Source organism: Chelonoidis abingdonii, chromosome 10 (genome assembly GCF_003597395.2).
Source record: "Chelonoidis abingdonii isolate Lonesome George chromosome 10, CheloAbing_2.0, whole genome shotgun sequence".
In the NCBI taxonomy this organism is placed as follows: Eukaryota; Metazoa; Chordata; order Testudines; family Testudinidae; genus Chelonoidis; species Chelonoidis abingdonii.
The window spans coordinates 13615031-13633932 of record NC_133778.1 but is presented as its reverse complement, the minus strand read 5'-3'; the positions used below and the strand labels follow the sequence as shown (position 1 = coordinate 13633932).

At 39.8% G+C, this 18902-nt stretch overlaps 1 protein-coding gene across 1 annotated transcript in view; it reads right to left on the bottom strand.

The window, feature by feature from the left end:
- ERBB4 (erb-b2 receptor tyrosine kinase 4) overlaps nt 1-18902 on the bottom strand; it is a 1039775-nt gene that overhangs the window by 312625 nt on the left and 708248 nt on the right. The window contains exon 4 of the mRNA XM_075069950.1: nt 8260-8394. Coding sequence (XP_074926051.1) covers nt 8260-8394 — 135 coding nt within the window. The remainder of the gene's footprint in view (nt 1-8259; nt 8395-18902) is intronic.

Sequence of the window (18902 nt, the reverse complement as noted above, 5' to 3'; positions counted from 1 at the left end):
CATCCATCCAACCCACATAATAGTCTTCTGCCCTGTGCCAAGCCCAACTGTTCAGGCTTGGTACAGGTGGTAGTGTTTGGGCACTGACTCTACGTGACGAAATAATTATGAAACGTGTTCCTCATGCATCCATTTCAGATGGAGTGACAAACCACTGGTGTGGTAAGGGTATGACTTTCCATGGTAAAACTTCACCCTAACTGAGATCTGGTGGAAGGGTGTTATGGGCCAAGGGAGGTACCCCTCAGGAGAGTTAGCTGAGCACCTGCAATTTTGGATGTTTATCTTAACTTAATCCAAAGGTCAAAGCTTTGGATAGTCACCTGTCCATGATAGGTATGCATATATCTGAGGGCAGGACCAAACCATAAGTGTATATATTAATACAACATTACTATTACTAGGCTTTTATAATACAAGGAGTACTAAGAAGGGACTTGGGTTACCGGGAGTTGAGCTACAACACTGTTCTGAACACAGGGCTCCCCCAGGCTTATTACAAAATGGAACATCTTAGGTGCGGATCTGAGTAGAAATTTCTGCGTAGGCTAATTGTGTGTAAAAATGACCCCTTCCTAATATCTGACATGCTGCTATTGAAATGAGTTGCTATGCTGTGTGATGAATTACAAGGTTTGATGGGGGTATGCAAACCTCATGCGGGCTGGAAGTGGTAAAGGGTAGGACTGGGCCCAGGTAACTCTTCCTGACCAGCTCGCCAGAGCATGCTCCAAATTTGGAAGGGTTCAAAAGGGAGCAACCCAGCTTAAAAGAGGAAGAGGCCTACCCTCAAGGCTCTGCCACAGCACTTTACCCCTACAAAGCACTATGCAAATATTAACTAATAAAATCCCAAGGAATACCATATAAAATGTCCAATGTTGTGCACTTGAATATGTATCTGATTTTTTTTTTTTATGGCTGATTGGAAGAATTAAAGGGGGAAGGCAACTTAGATCCAAAGCTACGATGATGAATGAACAAGCTATCACAAAAGCTGATTTCAATAAAATATATTTCCATATATAATATTTCTATATAATGTAAATGGATACAGTTTCTTTTTTAAAATAATAACACATTTCCCTGCAACATCTGCAGCTCAAACTTCCCGCTCATACGTAAATAGAAACTTGGAAATAAAACGGACTATAAACAACAGTGAAACTCTCCAGCCTATTTTCATTTTTTAAACTGAAGTGCAAAACACAGAAAAACATAAATGTGCAAAAAAATTGATCTTGTAAAATACGAGGTAAAATGTTAAGAACTGGCTATTCGAGCTCTCAAAAAGTGGCTATCAATGGACAATCGTCATCATTTCTAGTGGGCTTCAGCAGGGATAAGTTTTAGGACCAACACTATTCAATATTTTTATCAATGATCTATAAGTAAATATAAAATTTGCGGATGACAGAAAAGTTGGTGGAGTGGTAAATAACGATGAGGGCAGTCATACAGAGCGATCTGCACCACTTGGTAAGCTGGGCTCATTCACACAAAATCCATTTTCAAATGGCCAAATGCAAGGTCATATATCTAGGCACAAGGAATGCAGACCATGCTTATAGCCTGCGGGACTGTATCCTGGAAAATGGTGACTTTGAAAAGGATTTAGTGGTCATAATGGACAAACAACTGAACGTGAGCTCCTAGCATAATGTTGTGGAAAAAAGGGCTAATGCAATCATTGGATGTATAAGGAGACGTATAAACAGGAGTTGGGAGATTATTACACTATACGGTGTTGGTGAGAACAATATTAGTATATTGCATTCAGTTCTGGTGACCACATTTTAAAAAGGATGTTGAAAAACTACAGAGGATGCAAAGAATAACCACAAAAATTATTCAAGGGCTGGATATAATTCTTTACACTGAGAGACTTATGGAACTCAATCTATTTAGCTTATCAAAAAGATGGAGGTGACTTGATTAAAGTGTCTAAGTATCTTCCTGGGGAGAGAATCCTGGGTACTAAAGGGCTTTTTAAACTTATAGAAAAAGGAAAAACAAGACTCAATGACTGGAAGTAAAAGTAGGGTGACCAAATGTCCCGATTTTATAAGTACAGTCCCGATTTTTGGGTCTGTTTCTTATATAGGTTCCTATTACCCCCCCATCCCCGTCCCGATTTTTCACATTTGCTGTCTGGTCACCCTAAGTGAAAGCCAGACATATTTAAATTAGAAAAAGACAAAAAGACAATCAATCAATCAATCAATAGTGAAGGTGATTAGCCAGTGGAATAAACTACCCTAGGAGGTGATAGATTCTCCATCTCCTGATGTCTTCAAATCAGAACTGGATGCCTTTCTAAAAGATCCTTTAGTAAAACACAAGTGTTTGGGCTCTAAACGGGGTAACAGGATGAACTTTAATGGCTTGTGATATAGAGGAAATCAGACTTCACAATCTAACGGTGCCTTCTGACCTTAAAATCTACAATTCTTTGAATAGTCTAAGATGGTATTATTGGAACTCAGGAGGATTTTTTTTTATCTAATTGTTTCCCTTTAATGCGACATAGATCTCGCAGATCAAATACAAGCAGATAGGGAGTAATCTTTTTTCTAATCTATAAAACAATGTAAAAAAATACTGCTTCTGAGCTCCATACTGAGCTTTCTACTTTGTTACATGAAGTGCATTATCAGGTTCTACTGTAGATAAAAGCAATGACAGAATAGCATGACATTATGTATAATAAACCACTGAAGATACAGTTACACTCCATCAGCTTGAAAATTTTTGCCAAAATTTGATTATTTCACAACTAATATGGAGCCTGATTTAAAACTCATTGACTTCAATGGAAATTATTTCACTGACTTCAATAAGCATTCCATCAGGTCCATAAACCTCAAGTCATGACGGTACTGTAGCATGTGTTTAAGTTTCACTAACTTCAGTGCTGTCTTGTGTAGAGGAGTATTCCTGAATAATTTATTACAACATTACTAGTTTAAAAAATACAAAATGGAAAGCAATTTTAATCTTTCTAAAAAGTTAGTGCATCCACCATGAGTATGCATCCAGATAGTTTCAGTATTTTTACATGCAGTATTGATTTACTTGAATTTATGTCATTTGCTATGTACAATTATGTTAATCTAATAATTTGGACCCTTCAAGCTTTGTTAAAACAAATTCAAAATCTCAGAGCAAAGCTCTATCCACTCCAAATTTCTGAGTTTAACCCAGTTTTGTGTCAAATCCTGCAAAATCGCTGACACTGCAAAATATGCATGGAGCTAGGGCTCCCTGGGGCTAGGAAAGACGTATGAGAGTTTATAGGCAAAATGGTAACAGATGCACAAACTACTGCAACACAAAATAACATGAGGATTCTGCACAACATCATTAGGCAGTTGTCAGGCAGAATAACAAATACCAGCTGACCAGTTCAAGACAATGAGTGCTACTTAACAATGAAGACATCAGAACAATTAAACATACGTAGGCAGTACTTTAATCAACTACTGAATGCCGAGCCAGTGGTCAATCCCCCAGCTAGAGGAAAGAGAAGATCTGGACATTGTACCAGGACCTATAACCAGAGTAGAAGTAGAGAGGGCTGTTCATTGGTAAAAAAAAAAAAAAAAGAAAAAGTGGAAAGGCACCAGTTCCAGTTAAAATTCCAACAGAGGTTCTTAAGTCAGACTTGAAGAACACAGCAGAAATTTTGATCGGCGTCTTAGATATATGGGAAGAAGAAAAAACACAAACAAGTAGGAAAAGGCCCATATAATGAAGCTGCCAAAGAAAGAATATCTGACTTCTGCTCCTATGTCAACTGGGCACTTTTGAAAAAGCTCATCCTTTCGCGTCAGGCCAGAAAAATGTTGCCCTAGGGTTAGCTAACATTGAAGAATATGCCTGAAATAGTAATAAATTTGTAAAGTTTCAGACAAAAAGGTATTGTGAAGAAAAAAACCCCACTGAAAATGGTAAATACTATTATTTGAGTGGAAAAATCAGAACACGGGACAAGGATCCTCATCCTTAGACCCGGATCAGTGAAGCAGGGTTGGTCCTCTGTTGCAGTATTAGTTTATTACGTTTCAGTGATGCACAGTCAGCAGAATGCTGGCAGCTACTAGTTGTATTCTTCTTAAGAACAGTACCAACACCAACCGTGTAACTGAAGGGGTTCACATAAGAGTTCTTCTGCATGCATGTGTTGAGAAAATATGATGAGAATGCACCTAAGGTATAAAGTAACAGCAGCGCTTAGTGTTAATTTACTGGCATTATTGCTACCAGATAGGTTAAGCTGCTTTGGCCTTTGCAGCTGGCTTCTTAGCACTGATACAACTATGAGAGCCATTGTTCAGGCTGCAGAGAAGGAAAGCAAAGGAGAGTTATTCCTAGAGCGCATGGGCCAAACTCAGCTTTGTCGTAATACTGATGGAAAACGGGAGTAACTGCAGTGGAGCAGTTACAGTGACACAATCTCTGCAGCATGGTACTGGTATCACTTCAGAGTGTTTTAATTTCATTCAGCTCTCTCTCCTTAATCCTACTCCACTGAATGCCTTGGGACAGCAGGGCAGGGCTCCAAGTGAAAATTTCCCCTGTACTTGTGCTATTGTGCTTCAGGGTTTGTTAGCTGATCCACTCCCTGGGTGGAGAGCAGCACCAGGAGTCTGGAACAAGCACGTCAGCTGTGGAATGTGGACGGTGGCTGTGATCTCTACATGTGCACATGGATGCAGGGTCAGGTCAGGAAGTTATAAATGCATTACCCTGTCTGCTTGAGTTCAATCTGTTCTGCTCAGGGAGATCTTGGGTATATTCAGGGATTTGGGGACGGTAGGTGGGGTGGCCAAAAGTCGCAATTGTGAGATCCTTGTATCAAGCTGGAGCCATGGCTGGTGAGGAGCAGTGAGGAGGTTTTGTGTTCATTATTGAGGAGGCTTGATAACACCTCACTGTAGGTAAACAGGATGCTTGCAATGCAACCCTTAAAGATGCAGAGACCAGACCAAACACTTGGCACTAACAGCCTTGCCAATTATCACCCAGTGTCTAATACACCCTCTCTGAGGAAGAGTACTGAGGTGATGCAGTCAAACTATGTTACAGCAGTTGTTCTCAATTCCTCCAGTCTAGTTTTAGATGTCTGCCCAGCACACTATATAGACAATACCGCTCCCCATAGCTGATGATCTCGTAGCAAAGGAGACAGGTAACACATCTGCACAGACTCTATTGAATCTAACAACAGCCTCCGCTATGCCAGCATTGACAAGGTTTTGTAGTCATATCTGTGTGATCTTGCAAGAGTAAATGAGGTGCTATTTCCCTGCTCTGTAACAGATAGTTCTGGGTAGTAAAGGGAACACGCCCCTTCTCCTCAGGTGCTCCCATAGGATTCTATCTGGTCGCTTTTTCTACTTAATATGTTTCCACTGCAACTAATTAACTTTATTTAATAACTTCCTATATGCACTTAATAAAGGTCTGTGTAGTTTCTAAGATTCAGAGGCACCTGAAGTTTCAGACAAATTCACATAGAACAGTACAATCATCTTGTGTCCATAAACAGATAATCACAATACACCCACAGAATCTATGTAAAAAAGGATCTAAGTCTTTCTGAAATACTCAGCATACATTTGATTGGGATAACCCCCAGCTCAGGTTGGTCTGGCTGGGTACATTACCAGTGGATAAGAGTGACCCCTAAATCAAAAGGGGATCACTCTTATGTCTCATCTTCTGCACTTCTGTACAGACTTCTACTCTGAGGGTCACATTCAATGTTCAAATAATTTTACCAAGTCCTTTCAGTATCAGCACAAACAACTTGTATTAAGTCTTTTGTAAAGCACCAAGGTAACATGTTCATTTTCCCCTAACTCTTGACAGGCAGTAATAACGTTCTCCCATTTCTTTCAGTGATTTGATTTGAAGGCTTTTTTGTATACAATTACTGAATTGCAGCTATTTGAAAAGGGTGACGCCCGCACGTGGAACCTGAATAATATTTCAACAAGTTTTAAGAAGCTGTCATTTGCTCTGATGTCTCCCAAAGCCTCGGTACGTTTTGTCATCCCATTTTAGCTATTTTTATTTTAATACAGTGGGGTTTAGTTTCCTACCTATACACAATGTGTAGATAGAGGTGTTTAACTTTCCCAGGTACATCAAATATTTATATTACTCCTGTGTTTAATTTGGATAGAATCTGTATTTATTGTACATGGAATTTTATATTTTTGAAAAATACAACTAACTCTATGTGGGCCAGACATGGAGAAAAATATATTAAAATGTGTTCCCATGTGGAGGTATTTATGAAGCTGTTATATAACATTGCTCATGCATTTCATTAATAAAACAACACTGGTTAGATTACATTTGTAACTAATATACATGCATCCTGTGGTCATGTGTGGTCCCTTTCCTGTGTTAAAATTTTAAATGTAAAGCAAACAGAAATTAAAGACATAAAGCAGTAGGCCTGGATATTTTCATTCTTTTGTCCTGAGGTTATTAATAATGATTGTTACATTAATTTAGGATGAGATTTCCATAAGAGCTTGGCATTGGCTTAGCTCTGCTTACAATGAAGTCAATGGTAAAACTTTCATAAACTTCAATGGGCGTACCAAAAAATCCATTCTTAAAGGTCTCATCCATTGCATTGTTTTTTTGTTGATTTTCCAAGACAAATGCAAAAACCAAAGCAAACCAAACAAAAACAAAAAAAGAAAAAAAAATCAAAAGAAGAGAAAAATTGCAATTAAGTCTGCTGCTTGTTGCAGTGGGTCACTCTTAAGAGGTTCTTTCTATTTCATAAAGTTATACTGATTTGATTCCTTATACTTAAAATGGGGAAGATCAGTGGGGAATTCTCTAACAAAATGGAATGAACTTTTTAAGTGCCACTACTGTAGCTGTATAAATCAGAGACAAATAAAGGTGCCTGCTGGCAGGCAGAAGCTGTTCATCAGCTCCTGAGTTGGAGAATGCAAGAACAATGAAATCTGACAGGCTCCTGGAGGAAATGAATGCTCACAGCTGACTATGAGACTTGATCCCTGTATTTCAAGCAGTTGTGTTCTCTTTTTTCCGGTTGGGAGAGAACACAAACAGGGAAAGGCCATCTCACTCTTAGCGCTATATAAGCTATTACGGTGTGAAGAACACGTGTTCAAAATGGATTCTTCTTTATGAATGTGGGCACAAATCCTGTGGTTCTTCTTGCCCAGGGTGCAGTTTTGTTCTGCACTTTTACCTTTAAGCCTCCTTTGCTCCTATCCAATGTGGAGCTGCTGCAGAAGCTAGCAGGGCCATCGGTATAATTTAGATAAGCCTTGGAGATTGCCTAACATACAGTAGCCTGTCCCCATGCCCAATTTCCCTACAGAAATATATGGGCTCCAGCCCTGCCCCTTGAAACCTTCAGCGAACCCTGATACTGGGGCTTATGGCAGGGCTCTCCCAAGTCTCATACATTCACATCCAGTGGTGCCAGGTTCAATCCCTGCAGATGACAGCCCACCCAGGGGCACTGGGTTACATAATCATTCTCTATTCTGAATGTAATTTGCCCCATTACATACCATTTGCACCGTAGCACTACTGTTCCACTACCGCCTCTGCACATTAGGTTTCATGTTATTACTATAGCATCGGTGAATAATAGCGGTACTGAGAAATATGTCTCTTTTTCCCCAAAAATATTATTGATTAATGATTCCTTAGTGCTGGAGGAACATGTCAACTGGTTAATCCAATTCTACATATGCTCAAAGTCTGGGAAAGAGGGAGACATTCTGTTTAAAAACACTTGGTTACTCTGTATCTTTTTTTCCTGTGGGTCCTTTATATTGTTGGAATTATAGATGAAAACAGTTCATTTCTCATCTAACGTAATAATAACCCTGTGTTTGTACCATAATTACTACAGCAGCTAATTATGATGACACAAACAGGGGGATTGTTACTTAAGGCACAGAATAAGCAGCAGGAGCAAAGAAACCCTAACAATACAGAACCTGTCTTCACACCAGCATCTCTAGTAATAAATAGGAAAGAAAAATAAATAGAGAAAATACACATGTAAAAAGAATCGCCTCTAGACAAAACATTTTTCCAAAGGAGTCAATGAATTTTTAAAGAAGAGATAGTAAAGAAGGAGAATTTGCTAACAGTCTTGTAAAGCAGGATCCATGGAATACCTGGGACTGCATTTATATTATGTCATGTTGTGCACTCTACAAGGCTGGAAATAAAACCAATACTTACATCCTGAGCTGCCATTTGTTGGAACCAAAGTGAAGTTGGAAGCCCGTGGGTTACGCACGATATCCTGCCAATGAATGGTGTCAGCGTAGCAAAGAAACTTGTTCTGGCCAACGTATACCCCTCCATTCAGTATTTCTGTATTAAAGAGGAAGACAACAAATTCTTCAGCATTGAGATGTACAGTTGATTAAATATACCACTGCTTCTAGGGGTGGGGAAAGAACATCGATTTCAAATGCGAGTATTATGGCTAAAATGCCTTGTAACTCTCTGAAAATTGAAGGGCAAACAGCTAGCAGCATTTGTAAACTGAAATAATCTATTTACATGCAGAAGAGTCCCGATGAAGATAGTCACAGATTACAGTGCAAACTCTTCACACCAGTCATACAAAGGGATTTCACAGTCTCCAGATGAGTTTGTGAGAACACCACCTGCTGTTCTAGTGTACTCAGGAATGTGCCCCTCATTTATTTGGGGGGGAGGTGGAAATGTCCAAGATTTTGTTTAGATAAAATAATGAAATGGCTCTTCTAGTCTGAATCAGACACGCAAAATCCCATGCTGTAAATGTAATTAAAAACATATGAACTAAATGGTCTTACTGGCAGTGAGAAGATAGGAATTCTCTTATTTAGGACTGGTAAAATTTGGTGCATGCGTCACGACCATTGAAAAGCACTTTCTGTGATTATACTGCCATGCGGTCTATCTGAACGGTTATCTTGATTCTATTCTCTACTGATAAGAGATGGCTCTATGCACGACTTGCCAACTCTGAGGTTAAATCCTCTAGAGTTTTCTATAATAAAGGCCACATTCTCTCATGTACCTCAAATACGGTAGCGGAGAAAAGCTGTGTGTTTGTGGACCACATTTTGGCCTTATGGGCCAGGTCCTGGATGCCAGACCCAGCTCCTTTGTCCTACCTCAGGAAACTGAGAATTCTCCTGACCGATACCACCACCACCCTTGCAGCCCTTCGCATAATAAGTGTGTGCAACAGGGGAGTGGAAGTAGACAGAATATTAGGATTGGGCCACATGTTATCACCGGGGTAAGAGAAATAGCCTCTCTCCTTTCAAGTGCATGTCTTCTCAACCATATATTTAGTTTCTAATTATCAGCAATTAATTATTTTTTTTCCATCTAAACTGTGTTATGATGGAAAATTGTGGGTTTTGACAAAAGAATTTTTGTGTGTGAAAATGTTGGCTTCAATTTCTCAACAAAAAAACAAAACACCCAAACTCAGAAACATTTTAATTTGGGAGCTGCAGTTCTCCCCATTCATCTCTATGGGCTGTGCTCCCCAACAAGATTGCCTCTCCTATGATGCACCATGATCAGGAACTCCCATGAGGCATTGCCCTTCTCATTAGGGAGACTCTGGTGCATAGTGGGAATTGTAGTCTCACTAGGGAGCCCAGTCTATAGAGTAGAATGGGATCATGAGGCACCCGGACTAAAACTTCCATAAGGCCCCATGGCAGCATTTGCAAATCAAATCAAGATATTTCAGTTTCTGGACAAAATATTTTGATTTTTGAACTTCTCGTGAAAAAAATGAAATTTTCCATGGAGAATTTAGATGAAAACTTTTCTTTCTACTTTTGTCAAAATTTTCAATGAAGAAAAAGCTCAGTAAACACCATTGATCATATCCCCAAAAATATTTTGCATTCCCTTGATGAAAGTCTCCTATTCTTGGAGAGTTGTCATCATAAAAAAAATGAGTTTTTTAATTGAAACTGGTTCAGTAAACAATTCTGCATCTCCTGCTTTGTTCTTTTTCAGAACAAGTCGCTAAGATGAAACTCCTCTGCTTTTATCCAAAATACACAGAAGATCCATTATAGAAAACTCTAGGGGTGAGAGATTTGGTGCTGTGCCTCCAAATGGCATGGCACAGAACTCACAGCACAAGGCAAGGAAGGGCTCAAATGGCTTTGCACCATCCTGAATGGGTTGCTCCAGGGGGTAAAGTTGTCCTTGAAGTAATAGACAACACTGAGAAGCTGTCTTAATGACCGCAGCCAGTCCCCAGCCCCTGTGGATGGCAGCACAGCCTAGAATTTCTGCCGTGACATAGATTTGCTCCACCCCTGATCTGAAACGCACCTTCCGTTACTAAGGACATCATGTATTCCAGCGCTTTTGATGGGGTCCTTGGTAGGGTGACTATATTTACCACAGTAAAATCAGGACACAGTGCAGGGCTTTCCTGAGCAGCCTGGAATCCTGATCCCCACTCTTACCCCATATAGGGCTGTCCTGAGCCACTTGGCGTTGCTGCTCGCCCAAGCCCCATGCTACCTGGCCCTGGGGCTGACCACCCGAGCCCTGCACTGCCCTGGGCTGGCTACTGGGACTGGGGCTGAGGTTGACTGCCTGAGCCCTGGGCTGACTGCCCAAGAGCCACCATCCAGCACCTCGTGTCGCCACTGGCCTCTCCAAATGTTCCTCTGCATCCCCTCAAGGGGATGCAACCCACTTTTCTGGCTAAACTGGGCATGTGTTTCATTTGCTCTTGCCAACTGATTAGAGCACCGTGCAACTGGGACAAATGCCCGTTTTTGCCAGAAAAGTCAGGACATCCAGGACAGGGCTTAAAAATGGGGACTGTCCCAGCCAAAACAGGACATATGGTCACCCTAGTTCTTAGGCAATATGCAGCTATCCTCAGAAATCCTCCTCCAGCTTACAGCCCCCTTTACGCTGCTCCAGTCCTTTCCCCTGGCAGAAAGGGACCAGAGCAGGAGTAAGGATCTCACTTTTGGGGGCTTTAACCTGACAGTTATAATGTTTCCTTGAACATAAGAATTGTAATTTACAGCAGTGCAAGCAAGAGAAAAACAGACAAGTAGGCAGATAAAAACCCTACAGATTTCCCCCTCTACGAAACACCTGAAGTTCCTTTTCTCTGAACTCTTCTAGTAGATTAGACTAGGCAATAGAATGACAGCTCCCTTATTGCATGTTAAGCTCTGTGCAGATAGGAGCTAATCCATGTACAAGAAGTATTAGAAAGTGATACTCACAATGGAAACGTACTTTAAATATAACTTACTGAAATATCTTTTTTACTGTTTGTCCTCTTTGTTTCTAAAATATTTTTGGCTAATTTGTGAAGTTATTTGTATCTAGTCATCACATAATTTCTGTGGCAATACTTACTTTTTTTTAAAGCATTCCTTATTTCTCTATCTCCTTAAAGATCTGATTCCTCAAAACTCAATAGAGAAGGTTATTCTACTCGAGGTAGAAGCAGCAGCAGCAGCAGCAGCAGGATTTCTTTTCAAAACAATTGTTTTTCACCTTCCAGAAATCCTGTTGGTTCCACTGTTTCCCTTCTTGTTTTTCAGTGCTTCAAAGCACTGGACAAACTTTTAGCCACGTGACTCCCATTACAGTTACTAAGAGCTGTGCAGTTAAAACCTCATGAGCCACTCAATGTCACAGATGCAAGTCCTAGCAAAGAAAATCTGAAGGTTCCTTACTAATGGCATCTTCGAATGACATTAACGGGTGCTATTGCTGTGAGGAGTGGCATCCTTCTTATGGAGACATTAAAAGTAAATCTTGACTACTTTGTTGATGATTAAGGTTATTTGGAGTCTTCAGATCCAGAGCAAATCTTTAAAAAACTTCTCAGGGGAATATTAACATCTACAAACACGAAGGAAATAAGATCTTGCATTTTTCACTACGAATATTAGGATTTACAGACCATACAAAGGAGATAGTCTCCATAAAATAACATATTAAATAAGGGATCACATGCAAGCTGCTTCTTCCTCCATATTAATCAGTTACCAGTATTGACATTTATTTCTAGGAAACCTTTGGTTTAAGAGCTTGTCTTTTCCAGTGAAAAAGGGCTTAAAATGGAGACAATAATAACTATTTTGCACAGAATGGAATCCAGATTAGAGATAGACTACTGATCTGTCTGTATGATATTCTTATGATCCCTGACATATCCCACACAGCAGCTGTTAGCAATTCCGTCCCAAGAGAAAGGCAGGATTTAGCAGGACTTTTGAAAACATAATCAGCGACCATTTCTCCTTTTTATCCCATCCACACACGATTAGCAAATCTGCCCAGAATCCTGATCCAAAAAATATTGTCTGACATACATTGAAGATCTACCTTCAACTCCTGCTAAACATTTACAAATGGATTTTAAATAGTGTTGCTAACAATTGATATATCCGAATATCTGCCAAAGGCATAATTTATTTATACATGCATTCACCTAACAATGCTTATCAAAAACGTTCTCAGTTTGCTTGGTAGGAAACTTCTGTACATTCTGATACACTCAACAGCACTTTATTCTATTATAGTTCCACTAGTTTCAATGGGGCTACACACAGAGTATGAAGCTATTAATTGTGAATAAGGGTTTAAGAATCAGGCCCCTCTCCTGCAACTACAATAAATCACAAGCTGTCACCACTAATGTTAACTCAAGGTAAAGGTAAAAAGTGCTCTGACTGCTATTAGTAACCCTTCATTTCACTAATAAGCATTGCATGCATAGACTTTGAGGTCAGCAGTGACCATTGTGATCAGCTGCTTTGAGCTTCTGTTCATTGCAAGCCACGGAACCTCACCCACTCCTTGTCAGTCCTGGCCTTTCTTAGAGCCAGATTCTGATACCCTTATTTCCCAGAGAATAGTCCCTCAGTCCAAGGATTATCTCATTGAAGTTAACAAGGTCACTCATGGAGGAAGGCACTAGTAAACTGGACAAAGGATCTCAGAATCTGGCCTTTACAGATAAGAAAGCTAATGCAAGTTCCGAGGTTAGTTTTTTCTTTCAAATACTTTTGCTCTCCTCCTCCTCCCTTTCTGTTGAATCCACATTCACTCCTCCTCTTCAGTTTGCTCTCTTCTTTGTCCTCTTGAGCCAGATCCTCAGCTGGCACAAATCAGCCCACTCCATTGACTTCTGTGGAACTCCATTTGATTTACACTGGCTCAGGCATCTGGCCCCAATGCAATTTGCTTCCCACTGCTCTTTTACCATGAACAATACTTGGAAAGACCTAATAAACCCTCATATGTGTTAAGCAAATGAAGCACAAATGTAATCAAAATACAATAAAGTTACAGTATAATGAACTCATCATCATAAAATCATCATCTAATTTTAATTTACTGCACTGAAAACAAGAGATAATGTTAAACAATAAACAAAAGGAAAAAAGGCTCCAGATTATGAAAACAAGTTGGTAGAGAAAGGTGGACCAAAAAATAAAATACTGACAGACTTCCCCCTCCCCACATATGAAACATCTGAAGTTCCTTTTTGCTGAACTCTTTCTAGGAGATTAGAGTAAGAAATGGAATGACAGCTCTCTTAGTGCATTTTATGCTCTTTAACTGTGCAGATAGCAGATAATCTCTGTACAAGAAGCACTGGAAAGAGATGTTCACAATGGGAATGTATTTTAAATATCATTTACTTAAATATAATCATTTTTTTGCTTTTGTCCTTTTTTGCAAATTTGGGAAGTTATTAGTGTCTAATCATTGCACTTCTGCCTAATATAGCACATATAGCACTCTAAGCTCAGTCTGCTGCTGCCTGAAATACCCAATATATTGGGTAAAAGTCAGCCTCAGAATTTCCACCAGGGGAGATTTACAAAGTGGAATAAAGGATTCTGGAGCACAAGTCCTGTGGGCTACGTTAGGTGTTTTTGAAAATCTGCCCTGAGATTTGGCTCTAAAAAGAACATCGTCTTCCACTCCAGTATAAAGGCTACAACAGATTCTGAGAGCAGAGAATAGCCCCACCTACTCTTGACTCTTGATTCTGAACTGAATGTAAAATCTTTATCATCATTACTAGAGCTACTTAACTGGTTCAAAAAAAAAGGGAGGGGGGAGAAATCCTGTTACTCCAATATTTTCTTAAAAAAAAAAAAACCAAGTTCAGTTTGTTATGAGTCATGGGGACACTGTACTTATTATTTGCAGAGCTGCCAGTCATTTGAGAAAAAATAAATATTTATGAATTTCTAATATTTTATGAATGATTATCCACCCAGAATGTCAGACCAGAAATGAGCAACCCATAATATCTGCTCCTTAAAAAGTTTCAATCAGCCAATAATGGAGCAGAACTCTTACCATGAGACTTAGGTAACCTATTACACAACATTAGTAACTCGCAGCTAAAGCAAACAGTTGACAAATAACCGATAGGGCAAAAATGTCTCATGCAGAGAATATTTATGAAAAATGAGTAGATGAGAACATTAGGATCAAGTTATAACTGGTCTGCTAATTACCAAAAGTGGGTAAATCCATCACAAATATTATTTGTAATGAACAGCTTGACCAGTTTTAATCCTTACCATGGAATGGCAGTTGTGATGTTAGCAACCAGGATTATGTCTTCATTGTAGAATAAGGAAGAAGTATGAAGGAAAAAGCTCTTCCAAAAAAGCACATATGATCAATATAATAGAAAAAAAATAATTGAACAGTAGGCAAAGGAAAAGGCTTTTTTTGCATCCCTTCCCCCATCTTTCTCTGCACATTTTTTAGACTGTAAGTTCTCTGGGGCAGGGACCTCTCTTCTTATCCATCTATTCAAACAACACAAGAAAGGCTCTTCTCCTGAACAGTCACAAATGGCCTGTCAGCACAATCACTGATGTTCTACTTCTCCCAGTTTCCTGTCTAGATTAAGGTAGTGAGGTATTTTCAGATCCCGTCAGGTATCCTCAACTGCGAGCAACTCTGACTGCTTTCACTGCTATTTCAAATGGAGGCTGTGTGAGCCTTTCTGAGAGCCAAATCTGGCCCTAAATATTTTCTCCATTGGATCTAAAAGTGATACTATTCCAGATAAAAATTAAAGTTCTACCCTGGGATTTATCAAACCAGATGGCAAGGCAAGAGAGAGAGAGAGAGACCATGTTTTTGTTAGCATTTTATTTTTAAGGAGGGTGGGGAACAGTAAGTATTCAACAGGGCACAAGGGTGTCGTCAAACATCCACTGTAACCAGTCAGAAGAGAGACTGCAAATCTGAATTTCAGAAACAAAACTGGAGACCATCTTAAACCTCCTAAGACTTTTCTCTGCAAACCAAACAAAAGCTCTGTTTCACAGTATATCATGCAAGATATATCCTACACATACAAATTAGATATTCCAGACTGAGGCTGTCTGTCCTTAATTTTCAAGGTCAGCATCCATTACTGTTGTTTATACCTCTCCGGATGCTGACATTGCCACATCTTCCCCATTATCACCCACTGATCTGTTGTCATATACTGTATTACTCTTACAACCTTGTCATATTTCATCCAGGAAGCTGAATACATCACCTCCAGAATGGCTTTGGCCTAGAAATTTCATGCCTGCTCCCTAAACCAAATCTTTTGAGTTACTAGCACAGTGGATTGCTGATGGCCCACTGGGAAAACACTTCAGGTCCATTATTAATAAGCTATGTCTTTAAAGGGTAATGAGAACTGGGTGGTTTAGGAGAAAATAGCTCATCCATCATCAATCAAGATCAGAAGTTTTTGTACAGATGATTTAAGAAGAGTTGGACTGTGTAAAATTGAAATGTCACATTTGTATTGGGGAAATGGGGTCAGTTGGATAATGAAAATGAGAGATTTAACCTTCTGTATTTCGGCTCAATGACCATAGTCAAAAGCTCATGGATGCGGATGCTGTGTATCAACTAGAAACCCCGGACAGCCTTCCATCTCAATTATACAATTTTAAGTAAAGATTATCTGGGTCATTAGCTGGAAGCCAGTTCAAAGCTTGGCAGTAATGGCAAAATATTCTTTATGTCTGTTACACTGTGTGCAGTGATACATGCCGACCATGCATGGGGCCAAATTTTCAAAGTGCGCAGCAACCATTCGCTCCCATTGTAGCACCTATGGCCAGATTTTCAAAATCATATAATATGGAGTCTAACAGGGAGCTGAGCTCTTTTGAAAACCTGGGCCCACTGATGGGTGTTGGGATCTTTTGAAAATTCTGGTCCCAAGTACACAAAGTCAAATTAATATTAAATGCATAGCACATACTTGCCCCGCCTAGTTTTGGTTTCAGTTTTTTATGGTTGCAGTGCAGAGGGAAATCAGATTTTAATTGATATGCAGGCTGACCGTACCTTTTTTAAAAGCGAGTCTTTCATCCAGCAGAATAATACGAAATTTAAACAAACCAAACACATTATTCCAGCCTTTACCAGTAAACGTGCTGGATTTCCATCCCCAGTTCTAAGCATCGTCTTTATTTGCAGGGAATTATAAATTAGCGTATAACTGAATGTTGGGTCAATGGGCCTCATTCTCGGTGGACCTTGTGCAGTTATTTGCACCAGTTCACAGTGAGTCTAAAGCACTATCGCCCTGATTTGCACTAGTGTAAATGAGTGTAGAAAGTGCATGGCAATGGAGAGTCAGAACAAATAACTGGAGACAACAACAGAAGCAGCTAAATGAAGCAAATAAAGCAAAAAAGACTCTACCTATTATCATCTTGTTCTGAGCCACAGAGCTTAATAGCATGATTAAAGGCAAAATCCTCACATAAACTATAACAAGAGAGACCATCTGATCTGGGGGTTTCGTTCCTGTTGCTGAACTTGCATTATCGGGACTTACAGTAAATCAGTGGATACCTTCTTAAAGGACGTGTGAGACCTGTATTTGGAGGTGACTGTTTCTTTAATCTCCTCCTCCCTTTTCCTGGCCTCCTGCACATTCTCACTTTCTCCAGCGCTGCTCTCACCCTCCCATCAAAATCTAAAAGAAAACCAGTCTGCACTGCTGCCTTTCTTCACTGTTATCCAAGTGAGCTGGGATCATTTTCATGTTAGGCGGGTCACTCAACCACTCAGTTCCTCTAGGAAAAACGGGAAGAGTAAAAGTTTAGCTAGCTCACAGGCGTGTTATTGAGGCCAAATTCATTCAAGCAAGGTACCTTGAAATTCTTGAATGGAAAGTGCTCCAAAAGTGTCAAGTATTAATTATCATCATTATTATTGTTGACAACAACACACTGCTGCCTAGTTCACCTTATTCATCTCTCTGACCTCCAGATGGACCAAAACTCAGCAGCTAAAATCTTTTTCCTTCCATTCCATTCTGACCATGTCTTCCCACTCCACATGATCTGCTTTGATCTGGTAACTGATGCACCAACTCTACAAGTTTAACTCCACTCCACATTCCCCACTTTCACAAGGCAGAGGTACTGCAGAAGAATAGTTATGCGATCATGTAATTACAGACTGCATTATAATGTAGATACATGGGGACCTGAATTAAGGTTGCACAGGCAACCTCAATTCTGGCATTTTCAAACTTCTGAGTGCTTCATTTTACAATCTTAACCTTCTTTTAACGTAGTTTCTTAGAATGTAATATACATATATGGCAGTATAAGAAGGATTAATCGTAGCAATCATAAGCACAATAGAAATGTTTATCTTAAAGCAACTTCTCTTCCTGCTTTCATAAAGGCGTTTGCCATTTTTATTGTGCAATTTTGGCAACAAATATAATCTAACATAGAAAAAGCAGTGGAAAGAAATACATCTTATTTTCATGTGTATGGCATGTTGTAAAATAAGTGATAAAGTATTCATCACACAGAATCTATGTCTGTGTCACTGTTCATACTCCCACGCCGGGGACATACAGACTTCCACCCCCTGCTGTTTCAGCAATGAAAGAAACGCTGCCCTTTAGGTCAGAAAATCTTTTGGCTTCTGTTTTCAAAAAAAAAAAAAATCAAGTTATTCAAGTGATGATAAGTCTCTGATAAAGTTTAACCAAGTGTCTATGGATGGTATCACTTGGCTGATGCCAATAAGAGACATGCTTCTGCTAAATAAGAAGGGCATTATTGCTCCAATAGTCAAAGATAAATGGTCTGTTTGTTTATAACACCTATTACCAAAAGACAAAGATTTAATGTAAGGGCAGGATCCTCAGCTGGGCGTTTGCACTAAGGTAAGCAGCTTGTTCTAGGGAAGAACTAGGTGGATTATGCTATCTCACAGATGCAAACAGCTTGCTATTTCACCAGTGTATAAAAAAGGTGAGAGAGGTTCTGTGAGAGAGGGAGCGGAGCTAGGGTGTGGGCTGAGAAGTCAAGAGGAAGGAACCCTAAGGGCTGGTCTACATTGGGAGGGTGGGATTGAACTAAGATACGCAACTAAGTTGAAGTATCTTAGTTAGACTTAGCTGGCCGTCCTCAAGGTGGTGAGTCAATTGCCGCAGCTCCCCCATCGACGCTGCTTACTCCTCCTGCTGAGGTGGAGTACAGGCGTCGATTTGCGGATCGATTTATCGCTTCTAGACAAGACATGATAAATTGAGCCCCGATAGATGGATTACTATCCACCGATCCGGCGGGTAGTATAGCCGTACCCAAGCTCATCTTACTTTTCTTTTTTTTTGTTGGAAGGGGGCAATTTTGGACATTGCATAAGGTGTGGACTGTGACCGTAGAACCGGGGAGGATGCTTACAGGCACCAGTAAATATCTCACCCAAACGACAACACAGCAGTTTGTTCCTTCCTAATAATTTCTCTTTTAACACACAATTATTTGATTGTGCTCATCTTAGCGACTTTGGAC